The sequence below is a fragment of the Oncorhynchus kisutch genome, linkage group LG11 (assembly GCF_002021735.2).
Source record: "Oncorhynchus kisutch isolate 150728-3 linkage group LG11, Okis_V2, whole genome shotgun sequence".
NCBI classification, from domain to species: Eukaryota; Metazoa; Chordata; class Actinopteri; order Salmoniformes; family Salmonidae; genus Oncorhynchus; species Oncorhynchus kisutch.
In genome coordinates this window covers 23,574,759-23,599,864 of record NC_034184.2, presented here as the reverse complement: position 1 = coordinate 23,599,864, position 25,106 = coordinate 23,574,759, and the positions used below count along the sequence as shown (strand labels likewise).

The 25,106-nt window shown below is 42.4% G+C and overlaps 3 protein-coding genes across 3 annotated transcripts in view; 2 read left to right on the top strand and 1 right to left on the bottom strand.

Annotated features, from left to right (window-relative positions):
- LOC109899851 (ligand-dependent corepressor) overlaps positions 1-9,044 on the top strand; it is a 36,289-nt gene extending 27,245 nt beyond the window's left edge. Inside the window, exon 7 of the mRNA XM_031835461.1 lies at positions 937-9,044. Coding sequence (XP_031691321.1) covers positions 937-2,005 — 1,069 coding nt within the window. The 3' untranslated portion in view covers positions 2,006-9,044. The remainder of the gene's footprint in view (positions 1-936) is intronic.
- Positions 9,045-11,364: 2,320 nt separating this feature from the next.
- Positions 11,365-20,206, top strand: LOC109898901 (mediator of DNA damage checkpoint protein 1-like). The gene is made up of 3 exons (XM_031836494.1): positions 11,365-11,402; positions 11,878-12,010; positions 13,231-20,206. Exons 1-3 carry the CDS (start codon positions 11,365-11,367, stop codon positions 17,956-17,958), a joined length of 4,899 nt encoding a protein of 1,632 aa, XP_031692354.1. The 3' UTR covers positions 17,959-20,206.
- Positions 20,207-20,520: 314 nt separating this feature from the next.
- The window catches only part of LOC109898903 (slit homolog 1 protein), a gene marked incomplete in the record, with an annotated part of 149,255 nt that continues 144,669 nt past the window's right edge, over positions 20,521-25,106 (bottom strand). The window contains 2 exon segments of the mRNA XM_031835460.1: positions 20,521-24,252; positions 24,860-25,071. Of these exon segments, the coding sequence (XP_031691320.1) occupies positions 24,014-24,252; positions 24,860-25,071 (451 nt within the window).

The window sequence follows — 25,106 nt, the reverse complement described above, 5'->3', positions numbered from 1 at the left end:
GAAATGGCAACTGGTCGGAGGTGGAGGGAATATTTAAAGTGTGAAGAGCAGACACCCGTCAAGTCATAATGGGATATTGTCTTATAACTCTAGCGGCAGTTTTGAAAAGGGCACTCTTCTATTTGTCCGTGATTATGGCCTCCTCACAAATTGCCGTATCACTAATGAATTAATCACCCATGAATTTAATGTGAGAATTTTCAATCAATAAGATCTGATGATTTTTCTATCACACATAACAGTACTGTGTGTAAGTGCCTTGTTTGTGTTAACCTTGCAGATAATTATTTCAGATGTTTTCCTAGAGTAACAATATTTCTGTCAGGTTGATATTGTGAGGGTTTATGTACAGTAAGTAGCCCTATAACATCCCATACTGATGGCTTACTCTTTTATTGCTGTGCTTGTTCAGTGGTAACGTCACTCGCTAAGGGCTATACATTAGCATTAGTCATTTGGTAACAGTCATCCTGCTCTGCTATTAAATGCCAGACTGCTTTACTGCAATGACCAACATTGCCCTATCCTGCCCTCTCTGGACAGGGCTGGACACATTTCTCTTTCTTATGTTTTCAATTTTTCTTTGGATTTCATTTCTTTGCCCTGCATATCCTTTTTTAAATTTATTATTGTTATGTTGACTGACGCATAATTTGTAAATAAATGCAAAGCCAAAACAAACAACCCAAATAAACTAATTCCCAAACTCAAGGCTTTTTTTGTTCTTAAAAGGAGCATACACACATATCAAAAAAAAAAAAAGAAAAAAAAAAAGATTTTTAACCTAAGCAAGATAAAGTGATGTTACCTAAGCAAGATCATCCAATAAAGGAGTGGCCAACATCCTCCCTTCCCCAACCCATCCTCCCCTAGAGAGAGAAAGAATAAAGCACTGTGCAAGCTCTGCTTACACCAAATTTCCTTCCATCCAATCAGGCGTTCCCTGAGAGCTGACGGACAGGCCGGGCTGCCTATGAGGAGCCTGCAGGATGGGAGGAGGAGGGAGAATTTCGGCCACTCCGCCCCTTTAAAGCCCACCTCGCCACTCGGTCATGTGCCGCACATCAAACAGGAAGTGAACCAGGATTCCGACACCGAGTTGTCTCCCAACCAGAACTACACCTCCAGACCCTTCGACCACCTCTCTCTCTCTAGGTATGGTTCTCCGTCCTGGGCCTCCAAGACCCACTTCGGGGCCCTCTTGAAGCTCCGGGCCAACAGCGGAGCCGGGGACCACCTCAAAGACCTACCGAGCCTGCTGGAGGCCGCGGGGCTCTTCAAGTCCCCCTCCTGTGGGAAGGCAATCCTCCAGGCCCGGAGAGACCAGGGGCTCTCCCTTTCTCACTCCCCGCCCGTAGACCTCAAAATCCCCCAGGTGCGAGGCCTAGGAGGCCTGGGGGTGGACCTCTCCTGGGGCTCCCTGAGCTCTGATTCCTACAGCCTCCCTAGCCCCCACTGTGAGAACAGCCTCGGGAAGAGGCTTAGGTCCATCCTGCCCAAACACGGTCGCCGGGGAAGCAGTGGAGGTCTGGACGGTCCTGGAAGAGATGGGGAGTACTGGGGTTCATCTGATGCAGACCGCCCTGCCTCTGGGGGGCAGTACCCTACCTCTGACCCTGAGGCAGACCTCTGCAACAAGCAGCCGAGGAAGAAGAGGGGAAGATACCGTCAGTACAACACAGAGCTGCTAGAAGAAGCTATAGAAGTGGTTATGGGGGGGAAGATGAGCGTGTCCAAGGCTCAGACCGTCTATGGGATCCCTCACAGCACTCTGGAGTATAAAGTCAAGGAGCGCCTTGGCACCCTGAAACACCCGCCCAAGAAGAAGCTGAAGCTGATGAGCCACATGGAGGAACTGGAGGGTATGGAGGCCCCAGAGGGCAAAGAAGCTCTGGATGCGCCCCTGGACCCCCAGGAGTCGCTGTGTGAGGGGAGACCGTCTGTGTCTGTGCCCAGAGAAAATGGCAGGGAGCTGCTTGGCACAGGCCTCTCACCAGACAAGTGATTTTATTAGGATCCCCATTTTCTGCTGCCAAGGTACTTGTTGATGACGCAGTACTTGTTGACGATGATGAGATGTTTTTACCCAGACCAGGTAATCGTTTGCATTTGTCAGACAGTGGCAGTGACTGAGTCTATATAGTACACAAATAACCTGTTTTTGTATGTTGATTTTATTCCAAAAGCACTTATATTTACTCTGCTCAATCCTCTGAATCAATCTGACCTATTCATCTTAGGTCTTTTAATTGTTTAAAAATATTTATAAAGCCTACTATGTGGCGGCTGTTCAAGTCAATCGGAAACTAAAGTGTCTCTCTTTTAACTCTCTAGCTTGCCAATATCCCTAGACATTGTTTAAAACACTCCGCATTTGAAATATGTTTTGGTAGTTTTTATGATTGTGCTGCCCTTTTATACAATATTTTAACTGTTCAACCTAAAACACTGCTTTAGATACGGTGCCAAGTTAATCCTAAGCAGTACCCCAGTTACTACAGCACTTAGACCAGCGGTCTCCAACCCATGTCCTGGACAAGTACAGGATGTAGGGGTCTTATTCTAGCCCAGCACTAAGACACCTGGTTCAATATAAACAAGACCTTGGTAAGTGATTAGTTGTATCGTGTGCCAATGCTGGGCTGAAACAAAAGCCTGCACACCTTTAGCACCCAGGTTGGAGACACCAGAACATGTATTTGTTTGGGTCATTAGCATGATACATGCTCAGCCCTCAACATGTTATTGGTTATGTAGAATCAAGGCTGGTTTGTTTTAAACTCCCTATTAATATTTAATATAAATAGGAAATTATTTATTATTTTACTTTGATCTTGAAGTCAAATGCTGGTGGACAGACTCTCTTTCCCTGTCACTGTTTAGCAAATGCACACCTGAGATTGAATAGACCAAACTGCAGCAAAAAGAATATGCGGTTGCAAGGATGCATGCAACCATTGTCTACTACTGAGTATCTTAATGTACATTTTGTATGTTTGTTTGTTGGGAGAACAGATTCCCCTGTCCACAATTTCACCACCTTCTTAGTTACCAACCAAACCTCAGAACTAAACTCTCCAAAAGCACGCCAGATTACAACCACTCCGATATGTCACATTCTGCGGTTGTAGGAAGAATGGAACATTTTGTTACTTGTGTTCACTCGTAGCCTTCACCACAACTCAGGATAATGTTTGTGTGGGGCTGCAGTTCTTGTCAGAATGCATATCTCGATCTTTATCAAAACTGTATATACTATGTTAGATATCTATACACAAACATACCTCTCTGATGAATATATAGATGACTTATTTCCATGCCTCTTGTATCATCTGAAAGGGGGAAATCTAGTTTGTACATCTGCAAACAGACATTTTTGGGACGTCTTACCATTGACTGATATGTGCACCAACCTTTTCAGGTGTTCTCACAACCTACCTTTAACCGATCTCCATAGAATTTATTTACCATTTGAGCCTTCTGGACATTCAATTTGAATCTGAGCACAACAAACTTCAGGTAGTCTCGTTACATCTAGGGATGACTGTCCCTACTTAATAGAAGGTAAAGACAAGGGACAGGTGGAAATGTTCATTCTTAAACTTTTATTTTTTATCTTAACTATGTATTCCATAAATGAATGATTTTATTTATCTTTTCCTGATCATATGTTAGATTGCAGCTTTTATAGTACCTTATTTCAATGCAGTAAATTGATGCGTCTCAAACAGGTTTTCACCATGTGGCACATAACACTAAGGAAATTATATGGAGAAGTGTACAATATGCAGAAGCATAGATGGTCCGTTGCTGTTTCAACATCATGATGCTCTTAGACGACATCACACAGTTCCACCGACGCCATATTTGTTTCTCCGTGGTAATACCGACCAATAACTGTTTATGGAAATTTCAGAATTGTACACCAAGTTTACCTACCTAATTCTAGAATCGGAACTGGAATCCAAATGCTCATCGTAAATAGAATGCTTGGGAGCAGCAACATGGCGTCTGGCTGTGAATTTGTCCAAACTACTCTGAGTATATGTATGCTACTACTCACCCTATCAACAGTTATACCTCAGTACATTCCAGAATGTTGGATCAAGCCCCTATGGTCCTTGTATCAGGCTTATATTACAGTACTTTATTACTGTCATCAGACAGCTGTTATTCGTACAGTTCTTCGGAAATCTTTATAGATAAAGACACAGTAAGACAGTTTTTTTCTAACTCTTAACCCAGTAAGTTCTTATGCAGCATTCTTGAGACTGGGCCAAAATCCTAACTTGAGATCCACACACATTGCGGACATTCATGTAAATCGTAAATGCCTTAGATGTAAATGAGATATTTACACAAGCATTTGAATTACGTGTGTTTTATCAAGTTGTATTTCGGCCTACAGTGAACACATAGCTATAAACTCTTAATAAAGAGATTATTCCTAAAACTTCACTATCACATGAAATGCAGAAAACAAGACCCTTCCTCAGGCAAGGCTGGCCATACAGTCTCCTTTTCAGGTTAAAAAAAATAAAAGGTTTAAAAAGGACAATGTAGCATTTCAGAATCTCGGTGACATGTCCTTTAGTCTTGTAGGTGGATATAAGGATGGTGACTACTAATTGGTGTGAATTTAATTCCTACTTTTAAATGTACATTGTATATAGATGGGTGGGTTGTTTAGCAACAAAAACTGATGCGTGCGCAACCGTGGAGCAAAACCGGCAGGGTTGTTGACAACATGGGAACTATTTCCTCCACCAAATCTTTATTAAAAACATAAATAAATGTGCACAATGAGCACTTGTCTCTCAAATACGTTGTTATATGTTGGTTAGCTAACTGGCTAGTTTTTACCATATTAGCATAGACGTGAAGAGTCAAAACACCTCAAAACAAGACGTGGTATCAATAACAAGATAGAACAAGCCACCTACAACTCCCCACATGGCAGCTTCTTGTTGTTGTTGCTAGCTACCTGACCATCCAGAATCACAACAAACTGACTTCTGCCCCATTGACGCACGTGCATTGTTTTTGTGACGTCAGCTAACCCATCTATATGCAGAATCTTTTGATGACCTTGCAAACTAACTGTGATCAACATGAATAGCCATATATAGTTAACCCACAAGTCCAGGCATATGCTTCACAGGAGTTACAATGGATTTTCTTTTAGTTAGTTTTATTGAAATTGGTAATCAGAAATGAATCAAATTGGCATCTTTTTTGTTTTTGAGGGTGACATCCCTACCGACCAAGCCCTCCCTAACCCGGACGACGCTAGGCCAATTGTGCGTCGCCCCACGGACCTCCCGGTCGCGGCCGGTTACGAATAAAGTAAATGACTTTAATCAGAGTAAACTAACATTTTGAGTTGCAAGGCTTTTCTGGGTTACCATGGACCCTTGGTCCTAGGTAATTGCCTGCCATTTAAAAAAGACATTGCCATTTTAAGTCCAAATACTGATCCAAGATTACACTATTTGGAGAGAAACAATTCCAGGTTTCGTTTTTCCAGCTCTGTTTTGTTATTAGCATTTTGCATGCTATCTGTTCTTGCATGATACAAACAAGTGAGACTCGTGTTAATACCACGTATGGAAACTGTGGTGTATGTCTTTAATGTTGAAATAACACAAATCTACAGTAGCAAATCTGTTGGTTTCTACTACCTCATTTCTAGAAAAGGACCGACCTCTTCTCAAATAAATACAACTTTGAGGCAGTGGTGTACGGATGAAGCAACATCCCATAAACACATATGGGCAAAAGCTCTCTTGCAGTCCAGGTTGATGTGCTTAAATCTGCTAGATATTTGTTGACTTGCTGCTTTAGATATATGCCATAATCTTGCTATTGTCATCAGTTTAGTGATTTGCCGCCCATGGCCTATCAGGTCCATTCAGCTACCGAATAATTGATGTTTTGAGATGACTTGAAAACAACTTGGCAATGGTTGAAATGAGCAAGAATGTTCTTGGATAAGGCGGTTCTATGAGACTACTGAACATGAAGAACTGGGATTTAAACCCTTTTGTGAATAATTCAAGGTTCCGTAAAAGTTTTGTGCACCATGCTTGACTCTATGTTAAAGGTGAGGAAGTTTTAGATGTACTGTGGTGATTGGGTTTTGTATGTTTAGGTAAGTGTTTCTACTGATGTTGAGTTTTTTAGTATCTTGTAGCCATTTTTCCCAATTAGTCAGACATTTGATTCAAACCTACACACTTAACACATAGATGACACAAGATTTGCAGACCCTTCAAGTCAATGTGAAGATTTATCTTGACATGATAGATGTTGTAGTTCTTTGACTCATGCCATATTTTAGGAGAGAACGATGCTTCTCCTAACTTAAATAGCCCTGAATGTAAACAGTTCTAACACTAATTCTACCAAACTATACTCAGACAGATTTTACAGATGCATATATAAAACTAGCCGTGTGTATACATACAAATAAATATATTGCTTATTGGTACATAGTATAGTTATATTTAGCTCTTATCACAGATTCAGGGAAGTACAGCTGAGATGTCAAAACTACTTTCTCATTTTCCATTCTGTTTTGACTGGATGTTGACGAGGTTACGTCTATGGTTTCCATAGTGAAAGCGGTCTTCAAATAGGCCTTTGATTAAAGACCGTGTGCTGATGTGTACACACAGTATGTGTATAGTATACTGAAAAGGTGGGGTTTGGGGTTATTGTAAATGCTTTGTCTGCTTTTTCGAGTTTATTTGAATAGCAATGGCACTCCTGAGCACAGACTACTGTTCTGGAATGTTTCAACGTATAAAACTACTTCTATTAAGGAAATTGCTGATGACATTTAAACTTATACCTTTTTATATTTAGGAAAATGTATGAAGGAATTAGATTTTGCATGATTGCCGGTGTGTGGATTGAAGGCAGCACGTGTTGTATTGTTGGCTATGTGAAGTGGAATTGGTTGAGTCCTGTAGGTGAAGGATTCGTTGAAAACACGGAAGTGTATGCAAGGCAAATTATTGTCACATAGACAAACTTTGAGACTAGAATTCTTAGTCAAATCTGGCCATGATCTATACAGTGGCCTACTTTAAGATTTGTGTAACTAACTCATATATATATATATATATATATATATATATATATATATATATATACACACACACCATGTGTTCTTAATGTTTACTAAATCATTTTTACTCTATGAATTCGAAGGTAAATAACACGGGTGTGTATATATATATATATATATATATATATATATATATATATATATTTTTTTTTTTTTACGTGTTTGAAATATCCCTTGTGTTGTTGCTGTCATTGTCTCTTGCTCTATTTCTGCTTGTCTCCCCCATCCTTTTTGTTGAGAAAACACGTGTGAATTTACATATTCATATTATCGTGGTCAGATATTAACTCCCCAATTTTGAAAGAAAAGTGGAGAGAGACATGGAAACCCTCAGGGACAAAACACACACCCCTCACTCCTTCAGGTACTGTCTATACACTTAGGCATAGCAGGGATTTGAAGTCCTGTAAAACAAAATCCAACACACCAAAAATGGGTCAGATACTAGTTTAGGCTAAACCGTGGCTGTTTCAGTTTAGCTTTTTTTTTCTTTCTTAAAAATGTTTATTTTTTATTTTTAAGTCTCATGTGGATTGTTTTTTTTGGCTTTTTGCACAATTATTCTTTGACCTAAGGTGGACCTGTGTTTGAGCCAAAACATTGAATTTTATCTCTGGTTTTAATTTTTTATCATTTTAAAACGCAATGAATGTCTATGTAAACTCAGTTCAGGTAAGATGTTAGCCAAACATGTTTTTTTAAGCTGCATTTATGTCTCCAGCCCACAGTGCCTCAGACGCCATAGTTATCACACTGTGTTGATAATGAACTACTGTTTAACAGAATACATTTGGACCTACTCTCTGAGCATCTGTGGAAAATGTGAAACATTGAAGATAAGAAAAAAATGCATTCAATCATCCATTTTGGTAGGCCTAATTTAAAAACTGGTGTAGATTGACACTGCGTTTAGTCAAACATCTTCTGATTAACACAATTTTTCTAATGCAAGTGCAATGTATAATTTATTTTTTTAAATTATGTGATTTGTTGGGAAGATTTATTTTGTTGGATGTTCTTTGAGCAATCATTTCTATTCTGTCTCTCTAAGCCCTTCTGATTTAGAGCTCTGCTTGGTAGCCTATATGTTGCTACTTATCTTTGGTTTGACAGCTCTATGGCTTTTACATTAAGACTGTACTATATTGAGTCTGTATTAGCAAGTTATTCCTTTTCAAACGTTTGAAAGCAGCGCTTTTTAGTCCTATGCTGTGGTCTAATTGGGATGACTTGCAATGCTTGGGACAATATACTTCAAACAGAGGACTGAGGGACTTTTAAAAAATATATAAAAGACAAAATATTTCATCTTATTTCCAGCTTTAGTGTCCTATAAGCAATTCGGTTTCTTTTTTTGAAATACCTAATTCAGTAGTCAAGACAAAAACATGAAATACAACTGTATTTGTTTGGTTTATGTGGTCAGATGCTCAGATAGCAGGTATACCTAAATCTAACTAGACCTCATTTCAGTAATTGCCATTTACAGTTTGGCAGACTCAATAGACTTACATTTTTCTACTGTAATTTATGAATGTTTTTCTTTTTGTATTATGTTATTAGAACTTCTTGGTCAATTGTCTTTCTAGTACAGAGGACTTAATCAGTAAGTTAATTTCATTGCACATGTACATTTTCCAATTTTGAATGCAATTTTGATTTGATAACTTGACTAATAAAACATGCTATGTAATCTTTTAGGTGAAGTGGTTATGATCTTGATTTTATGTATGTTGCATTGAACCTGGGGCACCAATGATTAATTGTCTTTGTGCATGTGTAAGAATTTACTCAATGTATCCTGTAAGGAAAAAAACGCCATTTTGAAAAAGATCAGCTGTAACAGGTCATTCACTGGATGAAATAATCACTTTTCAAAATCACCTATTCTTCTAATAAATGTTATTGTGAAAATAAATTCTCTGTCGTCTTTTTCAACCAAAACACTTTTAGCGTAGTATTTAAAGAAACGTTCAAGTGTTGCCACTAAATGGTGGATAAATGTGCACTGTGTACAAAACATTAGGAACACCTTCCTAATATTGAGTTGCACCCACTTTTGCCCCGGAGTACAGCCTCAAATTGTCGGGGCATGGACTAAAAGGTGTTGAAAGTGTTTGTTGTAATGGTTCCACGTTCATTCTATAGATCAGGTGTTCCCAAACTGGGTAAGCACAATGCCGTCGGGGGTACGCCAAAAATAAGTGTGATTCACTTTTTTTCCCCCCATTTTCAAACAGTCCATTTTAGATTTTCCTACAGGCTATACATTTGGATGAGTTTTTTTTTTCTGGCCTAAGTAGCCTTGTTTCACTGCCAAAAATATAATGAAACCATCTAGTGTTCAGTGAAATAACAACACAATGTCAAATACAGGTCGCCCAGTCAAATAATTAACATCCAATCACATTAACTGAATTCCACTAACGGTCTGTATGTAGCCAATCGTAGCTGCTGCTCATGTTGGTATCTGTACTGATGGCTCACAAGCCATGACAGGGAGACATAGTGGAGTGGTAACGCACGTGCAAGCAGTTGCTGCCGACGCCACTTTGGTACACTGCAGCATCCACAAAGAGGCTCTTGCTGCCGACGCCACTTTGGTACACTGCAGCATCCACCAAGAGGCTCTTGCTGCCAAGGGAATGCATGACAGCTTGAAAGACGTTTTGGACACTACCGTGAAAATCGGTAACTTTGTTAAAGCAAGGCCCCTGAACTCTCGTGTATTTTCTGCACTATGCAATGATATGGGCAGAGACCATGTAACGCTTTAACAACATTCAGAAGTGCGCTGGTTATCAAGGGGCATAATATTGACACTTAATTTTTTTTTTTGAGACAAGCTCTTCTTTACTGACCCATAATTTTCACTTGTCTGACCGCTTGCATGATGCGTTCCTCACCCAAATGGCCTATCTGGGTGATGTTTTTTTCTCGCCTGAGTGATCTGAATATAGGATTACAGGGACTCTTCACAACTATAATCAATGTGCAGGACAAAATTGAGGCTATGATTAAGAAGTTGGAGCTCTTCTCTGTCTGAATTAACAAGAACAACACAGGTCTTTCCATCATTGTATGATTATTTTTTTTGTGTGTAAATTCTCAAGCTTACGGGCAATGTGATATAGTGAAGCACCTGAGTGAGCTGGGTGCGCAATTACACAGGTACTTTCCCGAAACGGACGACACAAACAACTGAATTCGTTATCCCTTTCATGCCCTGCCTCCAGTCCACTTACTGATATCTGAACAAGAGAGCCTCATCGAAATTGCAGCAAGCAGTTCTGTGAAAATTGAATAGAATCAGAAGCCACCGCCAGGTTTCTGGATCGGGCTGCTCTTAGAGTATCCTGCCTTGGCAAATCACACTGTTAAGACACTGATGCCCTTTGCAACCACATACCTATGTGGGAATGGATTATTGGCCCTCACTAACGTGACAGGCACAGACTGTGTGTGGACAATTATTTAAGACTGAGACTCTCTCCAATACAACCCAACATTGCAGAGTTATTATTTGTGCCCTGGTCCTATAAGAGCTCTTTGTCTCTTCCCATGAGCCGGGTTGTGACAACTCACACTCATTCTTATATGTGTGTGTGTGTGTGGCAGGCTTACAATGATGGCAAAAAACAACATTTGAGAGTGCGCTGCCCCTGGTGCTTGAGGGGGTATGCAGCTGGAGGTTGACTGTTTTGAAGGGGTACGGGACTATTAAAAAGCTTGGAACCACTGCTATAGATGAATGGAAAGAATTTTAGAGGATATCCAGGCCTGCTGGAAATGCTGACATGGACAAGTGAAATCAATGTTTGGTTTGGGTTTTACTAAAACTGAAACAAACATTGAATTATGGATCAATTGCTGTTCCCCATTTTTATATATAATTTTTTCCCTAGCACAAACGATACATTTTGTGCATATATTATGACGACATTTTGTGACATTTTTATTAGTTTTGGACAGTTTTCGGCTGTGCGGGCACATTTAGTTTTTCCTCTCAAGGCAAGCCGAAGTTGATAGCCGACGTCAATGCCCCGTAGTCGGCGTTTGGTCAGATGCAAAATTGCACACACCGACAGCTTCATTGCATTTTGGTACACCAGAATTACATTAATGTCCAATGAAACACAGCGTTTTCCTTGCAGCATTGTTTTGCAGAGGCAGTTGCAGTGCGTTCTGTGTGGTGGATACGTTGGATTTATCGAACGTGGGCGTCAAAAAGTATGCGCGGACCACTTGACGCTGTAGGTGTGTTCGAAGTGTAAGATCTCCTTGGTAAGATAGTCAAAATTAATGACCGATTTGTTCGATTAATTCAGACTATTTTGCTGATGTGTAGACTGGCTTTTTAAGGGAATATCTGAGCACACACTTTCGGCTAACCAAGCTTGGAAAGACGCCAGCCGAACTGAAGCATGCTAACATCTTTAGCGTTTTCGTGATAACATTTCTTACTGAACTATAGAAAAACAATTAATTTTTATGGCTGTTGTGAATACTTTATTAATCTCCATACCACTGTATGCCTTAATGCATTGATCCCACTGTATGACAACATTTTAAGAACCTATAGCTATCGTAACTCTCATTATGGTCCATGTGGTTATAACCTGACTTGTTTTTTTTTCTTTCTAATAGTTTCCATAGATGTTTTTATATTCTTTTGGAAAATTATAAGCCTACATTTTATATTCATGACATTAAATATAAACATCCTTGTACTGTTTGTCTTGCAGTGAATGTCTGGAGCTGAGTCCAGTGAAGGCCAGGGACCTCCAGTCCACTTCCACGCTGGAGCAGTTCATGACCAAGCTGTGTCTGCATCACCAGAGGCAGATTGTCGACGCTTTGGGCTTCCTACAGACAGAGGTCTGTATAGGCATTGCTCTCATTGTGTATTTTCAATCCAGTACATTTGAATAGATCATTTCTGATTGCTTTTCAGGGACAAGAACTAACAAACCAGAGGACGCAGATGCCTAATACATTAACCTCTTGAAACTAGGAAAAATAACGTTCCCAAAGTAAACAGGCTATTTGCTATTGACAGCTTAGGATAGAAAACACTCTAAAGTCTCCAACTATAAAAATATCGTCTGTGAGTATAACAAAACTGATAGCCTGAGAAAAATCCTGAAGCCTGAGAAAGCCTGAGAAAAATCCAATCAGGAAGTGACTCTTATTTTGAAACCTCTGTGTTCCTATGCATCCCTATTGACCATTGAAAGGGATATCAACCAGATTCCTTTTTCTATGGCATCCCTAATGTGTCTACAGCCTTTAGACGTAGTTTCAGGCTTTTATTTTGAAGAATGAGCGGGAACGCCCACATTACGTAAGTGGTCAGGTGGTGGCTCTCAGAGTGATTTGTGCGCAAAAGACAAAGGCGGCCATTGTCACTCCCGGTTGATATATTATCGAATAGATATTTGAAAAACTCCTTGAGGATTGATTGTAAAAAAGGTTTGCCATGTTTCTGTCGACATTATGGACATAATTTTGAATTTTTGCCTGCGTTGCCGTGACCACTATTTCCGGTGGATTCCTGGGCATAACGCATCAAACTAATGGAGGTATTTGGATATAAAAAATGTCTTTATGGAACAAAAGGAACATTTGCTGTCTAACTGGGAGTCTCGTGAGTGAAAACATCTGAAGATCATCAAATGTAAACGGTTAATTTGATTGCTTTTCTGATTTTCATGACCAAGCTTCCTGATGCTAAGTGGACATAATGCTATGCTAGGCTATCGATAAACTTACACAAACGCTTGTCTTGCTTTCGCTGTAAAGCATAATTTCAAAATCTGAGACGACAGGGTGATTAACAAAAGGCTAAGCTGTGTTTCAAAATATTTCACTTGTGATTTCATGAATATGGATATTTTCTAGTAATATTTTTTGACTGTTGCGATATGCTATTCAGCGGTTGCTTATGACAATTCTCCCGGGGGCCGGTAGGGGTAGTTCTAAGAGCAAAAAGATACAGCCTGGAAGTTAGAGACTAAGGCTCTGTGGTGTGAATATGTTTTGTCTATGTAATAACTAAGTTAAGGTACTGAATAACCTCATTGTTCTCTTTGTTATAGGTCAAGACTATATCCTCCTCCAGCACATCACCAGCCTCTGCCTTCAAAACCTCTTGCTCAGTTAAGCATGGTTCCCTTCAGGGTCCTAGTCCTGAACCCTGCCTGGAGAAGGGGAGGACTGGCCAGAAACTTCCCATGGCTTCCACTCCCAAAGGACTGGTGGAGGGGGGAGAGACAGTTGGTACCAGGAGTAGCAGGTTGGCAGCCCCAGAGCAGACCCCTGAGACTGATGTGTCTAGAAATGTATCTGTAGCCTTAGATTTCCGTAAATCTGGCCCAGAGGAGTCTAAGGCTTTGGCAAACCTTCTCAGAAGCACAGAGGACGGTGAGAGTAAACCTCTTCGAGACCATGCTCCTCTAAAGATCAAAATCATGAAGTCCAGCAGCCTGGCTGATGGTAAGAAGCTGTCCTGTGTGCTCACCACCTCTCTTCCTGCTCTCGCAGGTACTATGGATAAACAGCAGGGCAATTCTGACTCTTCAATCAGAGCAGATAGTTACAGCGATGGCCCCAGCTCCTCTGTGAAAAGGCACAATGATGTTAATCATCCAATAAGACAAAGAGGCTCCTTTGGACGTACCAGAGATACGCTGGTCAAACAGAGTCCACCCCAAAAGACCCCCACCACCATACCCCCAGTTTCCCCCAGGACAGCAAGGAAGACCTTGAAGGGGTCTTCCTACCATCGGCCTAGGGACGCTTCTTCGCTGTGTCAGTTTGTAACCGACCCAGATCTCGGCCACTGCGACATTGTCTACATTGACAAACCAATCACAGACTGTTTCCAGAAATGGCAGCACCGTCGGTTCCCGCGAAACAACGCCAGGAAAAGCACCAGAGGTCACATGTACGTGGAGGAGATGTGGGAGCTTAAGACTGTCCGTACATTAGCCAGAAAGTCTGCCCGCAACTATAGTGGCAACTCTCTCACTCCAATGCCAGATCTCAACACTCTGGTCACCCCTAAACAGCTGCTTGGCAAGCCTGAGGGTGTACCTCTTGTGGATATGCCCTTCATTGAAGGTATTTTAGAGACGGTCAGTCAGAGAAGGCTGAGTGTAGCACCAGATAGTCTATCTCGTACTGTGGTTGAGACCGCACATCAGGATTTAAACAGTGTTATTAATGACATCGTTTTGAGTGAAAGCCCAGAGCAGGTGGTGATGGGGAAAGATGTGAACCCATCACATAAGACTTCAGAAGAAGCTGAGCTTGTCCAGGATCAGCTGCAGACTGTGCCAGAGGGCCAGAACGTAATCTCTGATACCCAACAAAAGGAATCTGAATCCCCGAGCCCTTCCATGGAGAGCACTGGAAACAAGGAGGAGAATGAGGTAGTGAATGCAAGTGCAATTGGTAAAGAACAGGCCGAGCCACTGGAACCTCAGAGTCCAGGTGACCAGAAACCATCTGAGGGCTCTGGAGGAGAAGTTGGCACTGAGGTTCCCACTGAGAGTGAAAGGATGGAGGTGCAGGAAACGGGCAAGGTTGAACCAGACTGGGCTCCAGGTGACGGCAACAATGTGCCTGAAGAGAAAAGGACAGATGCTGATTTGTTCTCTAAAAAGGCAGATGAGGCAGTTGTGAAACAATCACCTTCAAGGTGTTCTGAAAAACAGGGTATTCCAGCACGGGTGATTCCTTCAAAGGTGAAGGAAACTGCAGTGATTGAGACCGAGAATATGATTATATGTGGATATGTCAATGGTAGACCTATAGAGCAGTCTGACAGATGTTTGCGTGAACGGCCAGCTAAAAACACCCCAGAGTCTACTCCTATGAAGACTAAACGCCCCACTAAGACCTCTCTGAAACAATCCGAGAAACCTTCTGAGAAGATGCCAGAAATTCCTCAAGTCTCATGCCCTCCAGCCGAATTGATCAAAATCTCTGTGTTCAAACATCCCACAAAATCCTTTAAAGCAACTCAGAACCTGCCTGACACGAAGACCCCTGTGGAAGCGAGCCAGATCACGTCTGACGCAAGGGCCCCTATAACAGCAAGACTGAGCATTCCTGTCACTCCTCCAGTCGCAGACACACCAATCGACTCCACCAGGAACCCTGAGCCCAGACACCCGCTCAGATCAGCCAGACTGCAACAGCGAGGAGCTGTTGCCTCGCCCCCCCTCCCTGTCGCCCCGCCCCCCCTCCCTGTCGCCCCGCCCCCCCTCCCTGTCGCCCAGCCCCCCCTCCCTGTCGCCTCGCCCCCCCTCCCTGTCGCCCCGGCCCCCCTTCCTGTCGCTTCGGCCCCCCTCCCTGTCGCCCCGGCCCCCCTCCCTGTCGCCTCGCCCCCCCTCCCTGTCGCCTCGCCTCTTCTACCTGTTGCCTCGCTTCTCCTCCCTGTAGCCTCCCCTCCCCTCCTAGTTGCCGTTACTTTCATTGTCCCCCCAGAACCATCTACCTCCCTCCCACTCCCCTGCATCAAGTTTAACCCTCCCCTCCCTGTTGCCTCTCCTCTTCTTCCTATCGTCCCCAGTGCAGTCACCCAGAGCTCCGAAGAGCTGAAAGTTGCAAGAGCTCAGCCAGCTCCAAAACCCAAACCCAGCAAGACACATAAAACTGCAGTGGAAACTAGGGTGCAAACTAGACCAAAGCTCAGGTCGTCAATGGTGGTAGTAGCAAAGGAGGTTGAAGAGGTTGTGAGTCTGCAAGTTAGCAATGAGGTTTCTGCTCTCACAGAGGGTACAAGCATTAAAAAGAGTGAGGCGCAAGCACATAGTAGTCCACTAAGACACAAAATAATTCCCCAAAAGAAAGGAGAACAAAGCAAATGTACTCCATCTGAGGGAGAACCAAGCAAATTGACTTCCCTGAAGAATTCAGAGGAACCAACTTTGCTGAAGAAGGCAGAGGCACCAACCTCAATGGATAGCAAAATTCGATCTGGAGATTTCAGCAAGTCTTCCATCAGCAGTGCTTTAGACAGACCTGGGCGAATGCCATTGAGGAGTGAGAGTAGTAAAACTGAAGTGGCCAGCCATTCCATTACCCCGACAATTCCACCGACAGCGGTGGAGAACAGAAAGTCCGCTTTGAGAGTCCAGAGGTCACCCATGTCCTCAACCAGTGCTCCAATCACAGCTGAGAAAAGGAGTGGGGTGGCATCTTCCATGAGGCTGAAATCCCCAGTGAGACTCTCATCACCCATTCAGGTTAAGGTCAAACCTGAGAGGATAATCAAGTCTCCACTAAGGGATTCTCCTTTGCTGGTCAGTTCTCCTCTTCCCTCCAGCTTAGACACTCCTCTCCTCCTGCCCAAACAGTCCCCAGTACAGTCTCGACACAAGTTCCTGGAATTACTAGACATAGAGGAAAACCAACAGAAAATATCTACTCTCAACACCAGGTTCGATAAGATGCATAGAGGCTGGGTCCAGATAGACAAAGAGGGACAACCAACGCCCAGACACAAGAACAAGGCAGACAGACAGGCAGCGATATGGAAGAGCAAGCGCCGGGTCCGCAAGCCCAAGTCTTCGGAGCACCAGAGGTACTCCCTTGTCCAGATGCTTTTCAAGAATGATTTGGACCTAGCCAGTATCTGCCGCTGGTACATGGAGTCAACAGAAACCCAATCAATGGTCATCGTAAAGAAGGTGAACACACGTCTTCTCTCTGAGACCCAGCTGCTCTTCCCTGGTATGTCCCAAGGGCTGTCCAAAGGGGTCTTCCCTAGCCTGCAAGCCGAGCGCTTGAAGAAACACTTGAAGAAGTTTGCCATCGCTTCCCCTGTGAAGAGCAACCCTAAGAGCCAGAAGCTGATTGCTAAAGCCCTGGAGCAGAAGGTCAGTACATGTACGCCCAAAGGGAAGGAGAAGAGAGAGCTGACCACGGCCACCCGGATCTCCACCAAAGCCTATCTCTCCTCTGCAGAGGCACAGGCAACCGACGGCCAGAAGGCCTCAGCGAAGGCCAAGAACCCAGCCAGTGCTCGGATCCTGCGGAAGTACTCCAATATACGTGAGAAGATGCAAGGTCAACAAAGCTCCAAGAAGCCAAAAGGGGCCCCAAGAAAAGTGATCAAAGCTTCCAAAGTCAAACCCTCTAAAGCCCCAAAGACAAAATTGACAAAACCAACTAAATTGAAACCGGCCACTGCCCAGAGGCAGAAATTATCTGTTTCTGGAGATAAAAGTGTGAAGGAGCCAAGTGTAGTCAAAACAGCGAGAGCGCAGTCATCGCCTAGTAGAAAGACTCCAGTAAAAGCTGCTGTCCAGGAGAGATCAGTCAAGACTAGCAGCAGCAGTAGAACCGTAAGAGATCTCAGTAGGAAAGAGAGTGCATCACCACAGAGGTCTACCCAAAGAGCAATGACCCCAAAAGCACAGAAAAACACCCTTGCTCCTTCCATCACCCCTAAAACTGACTCAAACAAACAGCAGGTTGGAGCAGAGAAGGCAGAGGTGGAAAAGAGACACTCTGAAAGTAGAGTATCTGAGACTAAAGGCCGTGAAAGTAAAGGTGTTGAGAGCAAAGGCTCTGAAAGTGAGGTTGAGTCTCAACAGAACATGGATGTCAAAACGCCAGGCTCTCCTGACCAGGTACTCACAAGGTCACAAAGGAAGATGGAGGCCACTCCATCCCCCTCAATAACTCAGAGTGCAAACTCTAAGCCTGCCACAAAGAGATCAACTGAACCAGCTAAGAATAAGACTCTGAAGGCTGCCACAAAGAGAAGCCAGGAGAGCACACAGAATCCAGCCAAGCGGATCAGGAAGAAATAGCTAGAAATAGCTACAGTAGTATGCAGAAAGAACATAACAGCCAAGCTGGTTATAATAAGGGGGGGGGGGGGGGGGGGTGACTTGGCAATGCCAACACTTTTGATAAGCTTCAAAGGCAAAATGCAAATGGTGACTGGAAGATATTTAAAGTCTAGTGTGTTTGCTGTGTTTTCTGAGAGGGTACCTATCAGACCAGTGTTGTTATACAGAGGCAAAACTCCATCTGGCCTCTGGTTTGGTATTGTGTAATTCTCTAACTGGGCTGTGGAGATTATTGGAAACATGTCAGATATTTTTGATGTTGGTTTGATGCTAGGTTTATTAGTTATTCCGACTACAGCATGCCATGTCCTTTTTGTTTGTCCTACTGTTTTGTAAAGATCACACAAGTCTCTATTCCACGCTTTCAATTGTTTTGTGAGGTTTAGTAATAATGGCATGAGAACATCAGTACCATGTTGCTAAAAACAAATATTGATTTTCTGTGACTGCAGCACAGCCAATCGTTCAATTGAAATTAGCCCAGGTTTCACTGAACATCATTCTTAGATCTATAGCCTATATTCATCAATGTCTCCAGCCCATCTCGTGATCAGAGTGGTGCGAGTGTGTGGGACTTTTTGTGATCAGGTGCCTTATTCATCAGATGTAAAGTAATGTGTTGCTAACAGGTGAAGCCTCAATTCTCTGGCCATTGCACAGGCACATACTGTAGGAGGAGAAAGGGAGTGTTCTAGATATGGATTTGGTGCAGGTCTGCACACATTGTGTCATGTTGACTTGGTCCTTCAGAACTCTTCTCCGGGTTATTGTATAGAGCTGGTCATTGGTGCTGACCTGCACAACTGTGTATCTTCATGCACAACTTCCCTCCATGTGTTCAGTCCCACATGTTCCCTACTCTCCTCTGTCTTCCTGCTATAAACCCACCCTGCTTCTCATCATGTGCTGTTTATTTTCAATGTGTAAAGGAGCATCATGGTTAATTATTCTAATGAGTTCTCTTTGACGTGTGTTTGTTTAGTTTTAGATTCTGGGGTTATTTCTGTTCCTGAGCAGTAGCCTTATAACTGTTGTTACCGTAGCTGTGTTTAACTTTCAAAAACGGTCCGAGTTCTGTTTTGAAATTTTCACAAATGATTTATTTTTCTTTGCAATACATGTCAGATGTATTAACACCTGCCTCACTTGTATCTCTGATCCTGTCCCTTATATTCTCTGATTCTGGTTAGTTTAATGGTGACGTTTTCCCTCTGGTGTGATCATTACATGCTGTTGCATGTGCTTTAGCTACCTGTAGTGTTTACATTTAAATGCTCGTTTCTCCAGTCTTTCACCTGTGCAGCAACGACCCACTCTTGAAGTGCAGTATTCACCTCAACTATTTCTTATTAAACATGTATTTGTTTGTTCTTTCTGAAAACTAGCTTTTGTCTAAGACTATGCATGTTACCGTTCCTCTCTGGGTCGTGTACTGAATGAGCATTAAAGACTGATGATAAACCCTTGAAAGACATGCCATTGGTCACCTGTTTTGGAAGGGGGTCACTTTAAGGTCTGCTGTTTGAGAGCAGATACCAGGGAATGATGCTACAGTACATAGAGCCACAGGTTGTATCTAATGTTAGATGCATATGTTTTGCCCATACTTTGTGAGCTTGTATGGTAGGGTGTGTTTACCTGTTATTTGGACTATATTGCAGTATACTGACCCCTGGTGACCATATATGAAAATTGTTGGAGAAAAAAAGTGTGTGAATGATCAGTCTGTACTATATCCCAATGTTATAGAAATAACCTGTCTGGCATGTTTTATTTTTGTGTATTTTATTTCTCAGATAGTTATTTTATTTCAGGAATCCGTTTTCTTGATGCTTCTGTACTTCAGCAATAGCCTGACCTCCGTTTGTCAAAAGAAAGAAGACATTTTAGGACAGTTTTATTTTTATTATGGTTATTTCACTTTAAAAGTAAAAATGTGTAAATGCAAAAAGGTATAATTCATGTTTTATATTGTTATTTAAGAAACCCCTCTAGATAAATGCATACAGTAGATCTACATGAAGCAGTCCACCAAATATCAAACTTGAACATGTTTTATTCTTTACTGTGGATATTTATAGTTTGGGATTGTGTATATTGGAAAAGAAATAAGTGATGTGTTTGTGTTAATCCCAATAATGAGACATATTTGAAGTTAGTGACTTTGTATTCTTGCTGGAGTTGATATAAAGATGTTTGAATTGTATATTTTGTGCTTAGTTTCTTCCATCTTCAGTGGTTAGCTTTCATTAATCTACTGTGTCATTCTATGAGGTTGAACTAAAACAACTGTATTCCTCACTTTATAAAATCATCCGTATTACTTTCATATGTTCGTCATACCATCATGGAAATACAATTAACATTCCACTGGACTCTTCCTCCAATGTACCTTCATGCTTTTATAAAGAACAAAACAAAACCCCTTATTCCAACTTGGGTAGCACTGTCTACCCCCCCCCCCCCCCCCCGATCACACACACACTCCATTCAAACCAATGAAGAGACACGTTAACAGTCCATGTTAAAAGCACACACATTAAAGTTTAATGAATGAAAAGTGGAGGAGGTTCAGTAAACATTTTGTCGGTGGCGATAGATAAAGATAGATCGATAGATACTACATACATTCAGCATCACTGGGACTTCAGTTCAATCCCACCATCACACCTGCGACGGAACACAACCAAAGCAACAGAAGTAGCACATCTGTAGGAAACAGACCAGAGAATTATTATAGTTTTTGTTCTTTTTTGTCTTTTTTTTACCAGTTCAATACAACAGAGACACTGCGTCTTTCACAATGACATGATACGGAGTACAGTTCTCTCGAGGATGGTGGATGAGTCTTTACAGGTTTCACCCTAGAATGAATGGAATCCGCCTGAATTGCAATGATCAATATCCATGTTTGCAAGTATGAAAGTCCTTTTTGTGAGAGCTGTGATAAACTCATGTTGAAATCTGCCAGGCATAGAGCTAAACGTTAAGCTAAAGGATGAGATGACAGTTCATCAATATCATACAATGTGGACACCATAGGATAACCTCAGGGATATATATAAGACAAGGTTAACATCGGGGCAAACAAGGAGTCCACTGCAACAGGACGCTCTGGGTACAAGTTGTTCTTAAGCATAGATCTAGGATCAGCTTTCCGTCCCCAAAGCTTTACCTTAATCATTAGTGGGGAAAACCACCAAACTGACCACAGAACTGTGTCTAGGGGCAACTTCATCCTACTCCGCAGGAAACCCGTCCTGTAGGTCTCCCACTTAGAAAACAAAGAGGATAACAGCTGAACCATACCGCTTCAGGAGTGAGCTCAATTCATGTTTATACACATTTATACATTCAGGTTGGACTGTTCTACTCTGCGATTGGCACCTTTTCATCTCTGATTTGTGTTCTATAGCCAGTCAGAATGGGGACATCTAGGGCTAAATTCATTTACCACGAATGCAGTCTCTGCTAACGCGGGAACATTGCCTTTAAATTTCAATCACCTTATAACGCTGAAGTTCAGCGATACAGATTGAATCCAGGCATTATCTGTGCATGTTAAAATAGGATTGCGGTAAGTGGATCCAATGGCAAACATACAGAAAGATGGCAGGTCTACAGTTTGCTGTCATTCAGCCCATGGCCTCACCATCTTTTCACCTCCCACCACAGTACAATGATAAGATGGCAGCACCAATTTAATGCAGGCAAAATGTAGACACCATCTTTGTGAACATCCACAATAAGTAAGCTTCCTACGGCAGCTTGATTTCAGTCGACTGTGACTTTCACTTAAATCTTATAATTACTTCTACCACGGAAAATGTCCCCAATTTAAAATGACAGAAATTCAGCCTAATACTTAAACAAAATCAACACAAGACAATCAGGACCCTTTCACAATATTTCAGAGAATGGTATAGTAAATACAGGAAAAATGTATTTCAGAGTGGGAGGGGCATCTCACTCATTTGCATTTTAACTCCACCCACTCGGGCCCAACAGCCAATGAGGAATGTGTCTGAGCCAGAGGGGAGGAAATACTGTCATAACTGGCTATTAAGTGATGTCACAAATACCTTACAGCTTTTTTTTGTTACACTAGTTTTTATTTTAACTTTTTTATTTATTTTTATTTTTTGAAAATCAGCAACAATTATTATGCCTTTTATACTCTACAGGAAAAAGCTTTAAGATAAAATAAATAAAAAATAAAACAAACAGCACACAGACTTTCAAATGAATTAGATGTCATATTCACATGGAAGACAACATATACAATATTAAACATGTTTCTACATCAATACTGCTGCCTACACAACAAGGCCAACCATTCACTACCTTGTTTTGGACAATTACAAACTACCTTGTTTGAGCAAGTGAAATAACCAAATAAAAACAGCTAGGGAACCAATCAAATGCCATCCTGCCTGTTCCAATAGAAGCTTCCAGAAAACAAAGATTTACTCTTTAACATATAAAAATACTATACCAAAATGAAATACAAATATATATATTAGAATCTGTTAGGCATTTCTGTATAAAGAGAGGGCTAAAGGTGTTAGGTTACATCAGAAAACAAAATATAATAACAAATAAAAACAAAACAATGCAAAACAAATAATTGAAATTAGACGTAACAAAACAAATATTCTGAACCTTTTTGTTCCGTAATAATAAACATAATAAAAAGCTCTACATATCAATTTGCAAACTTCTCACATGCAAGTTTGCACACATTTAATACTGCAGGCATTGAGGGGAGGGGCCTAATCATCCTCCTGCTCAAAGGGGGAGGGCTTATGCAAATCATCCTGAGGCAATGCATGCTGGGGGATTGGTCTCCACCAGGTACTGCCTGCTCCAGGTGGGGGTATAGCTTATAGCCTACTGTAGGGGAATGGAAGGTCTACCTGCCTCACAATGTGTATCAGACAGCCCCTTCTGACTGCTTCTAATGGAACGACCCTTCTGCTCAGACAAGAATGTCCTCTAGTGTGGTGCATGCGTGCATGTTGTGTGTATGTGCTGTGAAGGGCAAATGACTGTGATTCTCAGTGCTGGTATTCAGTGCAGTGGTCTTATCAGTAATGAAAAGAATGGACATCTCTTGTTCTAAAAACTCCAGGATAGAGTCCAATAAGAAATCGGCCCAGATATAGCCCGACCTAACCCCAGCTCTGCTCAGCACAGCTCAACTACAATCTGGCCCATCTAAACCCGACCTAACCCAGCTCAACTCAGTTACAGTCCAGGCAAGCTTATACCAGCCCACACCAGCTACAGTCCAGTTCCAGCCCAACTCCTGCTCAGCCCAGTCCTGCCCTGCCTAACCAAACTTAACTACAACCCAACTCTACTATCCTCCCTCTGTCGTTTTTTATTTTTTTATTTTTATTTTTTACATCACTGTACCTCTTCCGTCCTGCCATCCCGACCAGACCGGACGTCATATTACACATACAGCCTTCAGGAAGCAAAGAAAGCAGAGGGTGCTTAGGCTATCTGAGGCCTAATGGATGGATGAGCCAAGGGGCCAAAGGTTTAGACCAGGTGTGTATGAGGGGTTGGTTGATGTCTGGCTCTGAATGCAACACCTTTGCATCTCTAGAACCCTTCAAAACAATGTTGCAGATACAATGGTTTGGTTGTTGTTGTTCACACTTCTCCATGTTGTTGTTGTTGATGTTTGTTTTCTCTGTGTTTCTGTACGTCACACAGCCATGGAAGGGGAGGAAATGTCCTATTTTACAAACATTGTTGTCCATAATATATAGATAGAGGTTTTTATATATATTTCTTTATACTCTCTGGTTCTCTTACTTCTTCCTCCTCTCTCTCTCTCTCTCTCTCTCTCTCTCTCTCTCTCTCTCTCTCTCTCTCTGTCTCTCTCTGTCTCTCTCTCACTCGCTCTCTCTCTCTCTCTCTCTCTCTCTCTCTCTCTCTCTCTCTCTCGCTTTCTCGCTCTGGTGCACTTGGCGGTGGCGGTAGCAGGTTTGTGTGAAGCGTGCTACATGCAGCCCACGCAGCCACACTTGATGGTCTTCTCCACTTCCTCGCTGAACGAGGTTCCATCGCTGCACTCAAAGGTGTATTTCCGGCGTTTCATTCGCTGGCTGGCACAGCAGGCACCTGTGTCGCAGGCGCCGGAGCACTCTACCCAGGAGACCATGCGTGTGGTCTGACAGATGGTGTACCCACGCTGCACCTGGTAGAAGTCCCTCACGGGCTCCCCCCGACACTCTGACTCTGTGGGTGGAGGAACGATAAAGACACACTCTGAGACTATGGCATGATGAACATCAAGAGAAGCCCTTCACCTTAACATTAAGATACATTTTAAGAAAGTTTGTTAAACAAAAAAAATGCTAAATGTTTCAGACACAAAATCATCCTTTCATGGGTACCTGTAGTTGGTTTAGGCTGGATTACCTCTTGGTCTGTTGGTATCAAAGACAAGCAACAACAGAGACAAACTAAGTAAACTAGGATGCCAGACAGTCCACATTCTATCTCTTATCTGCATCACAGAGCTCCTCTGTGTATCCACAGTAGTAATGTGTGTGTGTCTCCTATCTGCATCACAGAGCTCTCCGGTGTATCTACAGTAGTAATGTGTGTGTGTCTCCTATCTGCATCACAGAGCTCTCCGGTGTATCCACAGTAGTAATGTGTGTGTGTCTCCTATCTGCATCACAGAGCTCTCCGGTGTATCCACAGTAGTAATGTGTGTGTGTCTCCTATCTGCATCACAGAGCTCTCCGGTGTATCCACAGTAGTAATGTGTGTGTGTCTCCTATCTGCATCACAGAGCTCTCCGGTGTATCTACAGTAGTAATGTGTGTGTGTCTCCTACCTGCATCACAGAGCTCTCCGGTGTATCCGGCCTCACAGTGGCAGTAGGCCTCCCCTGTATCAGAGATCTGGCAGCGCCCGTGTTTACAGTTGTGGCTGCGGCAGGGGTTAAACAGCTCCCCCTGCTGGTTACACAGGGCACCACGGTAACCCTCCACACACTCACAGCGGTACGACTGCAGGTCCAGGGGAATACACTTGCCATGCACACACCTGGGGAGAGGGAATACAAATCAATCAATCAGCAA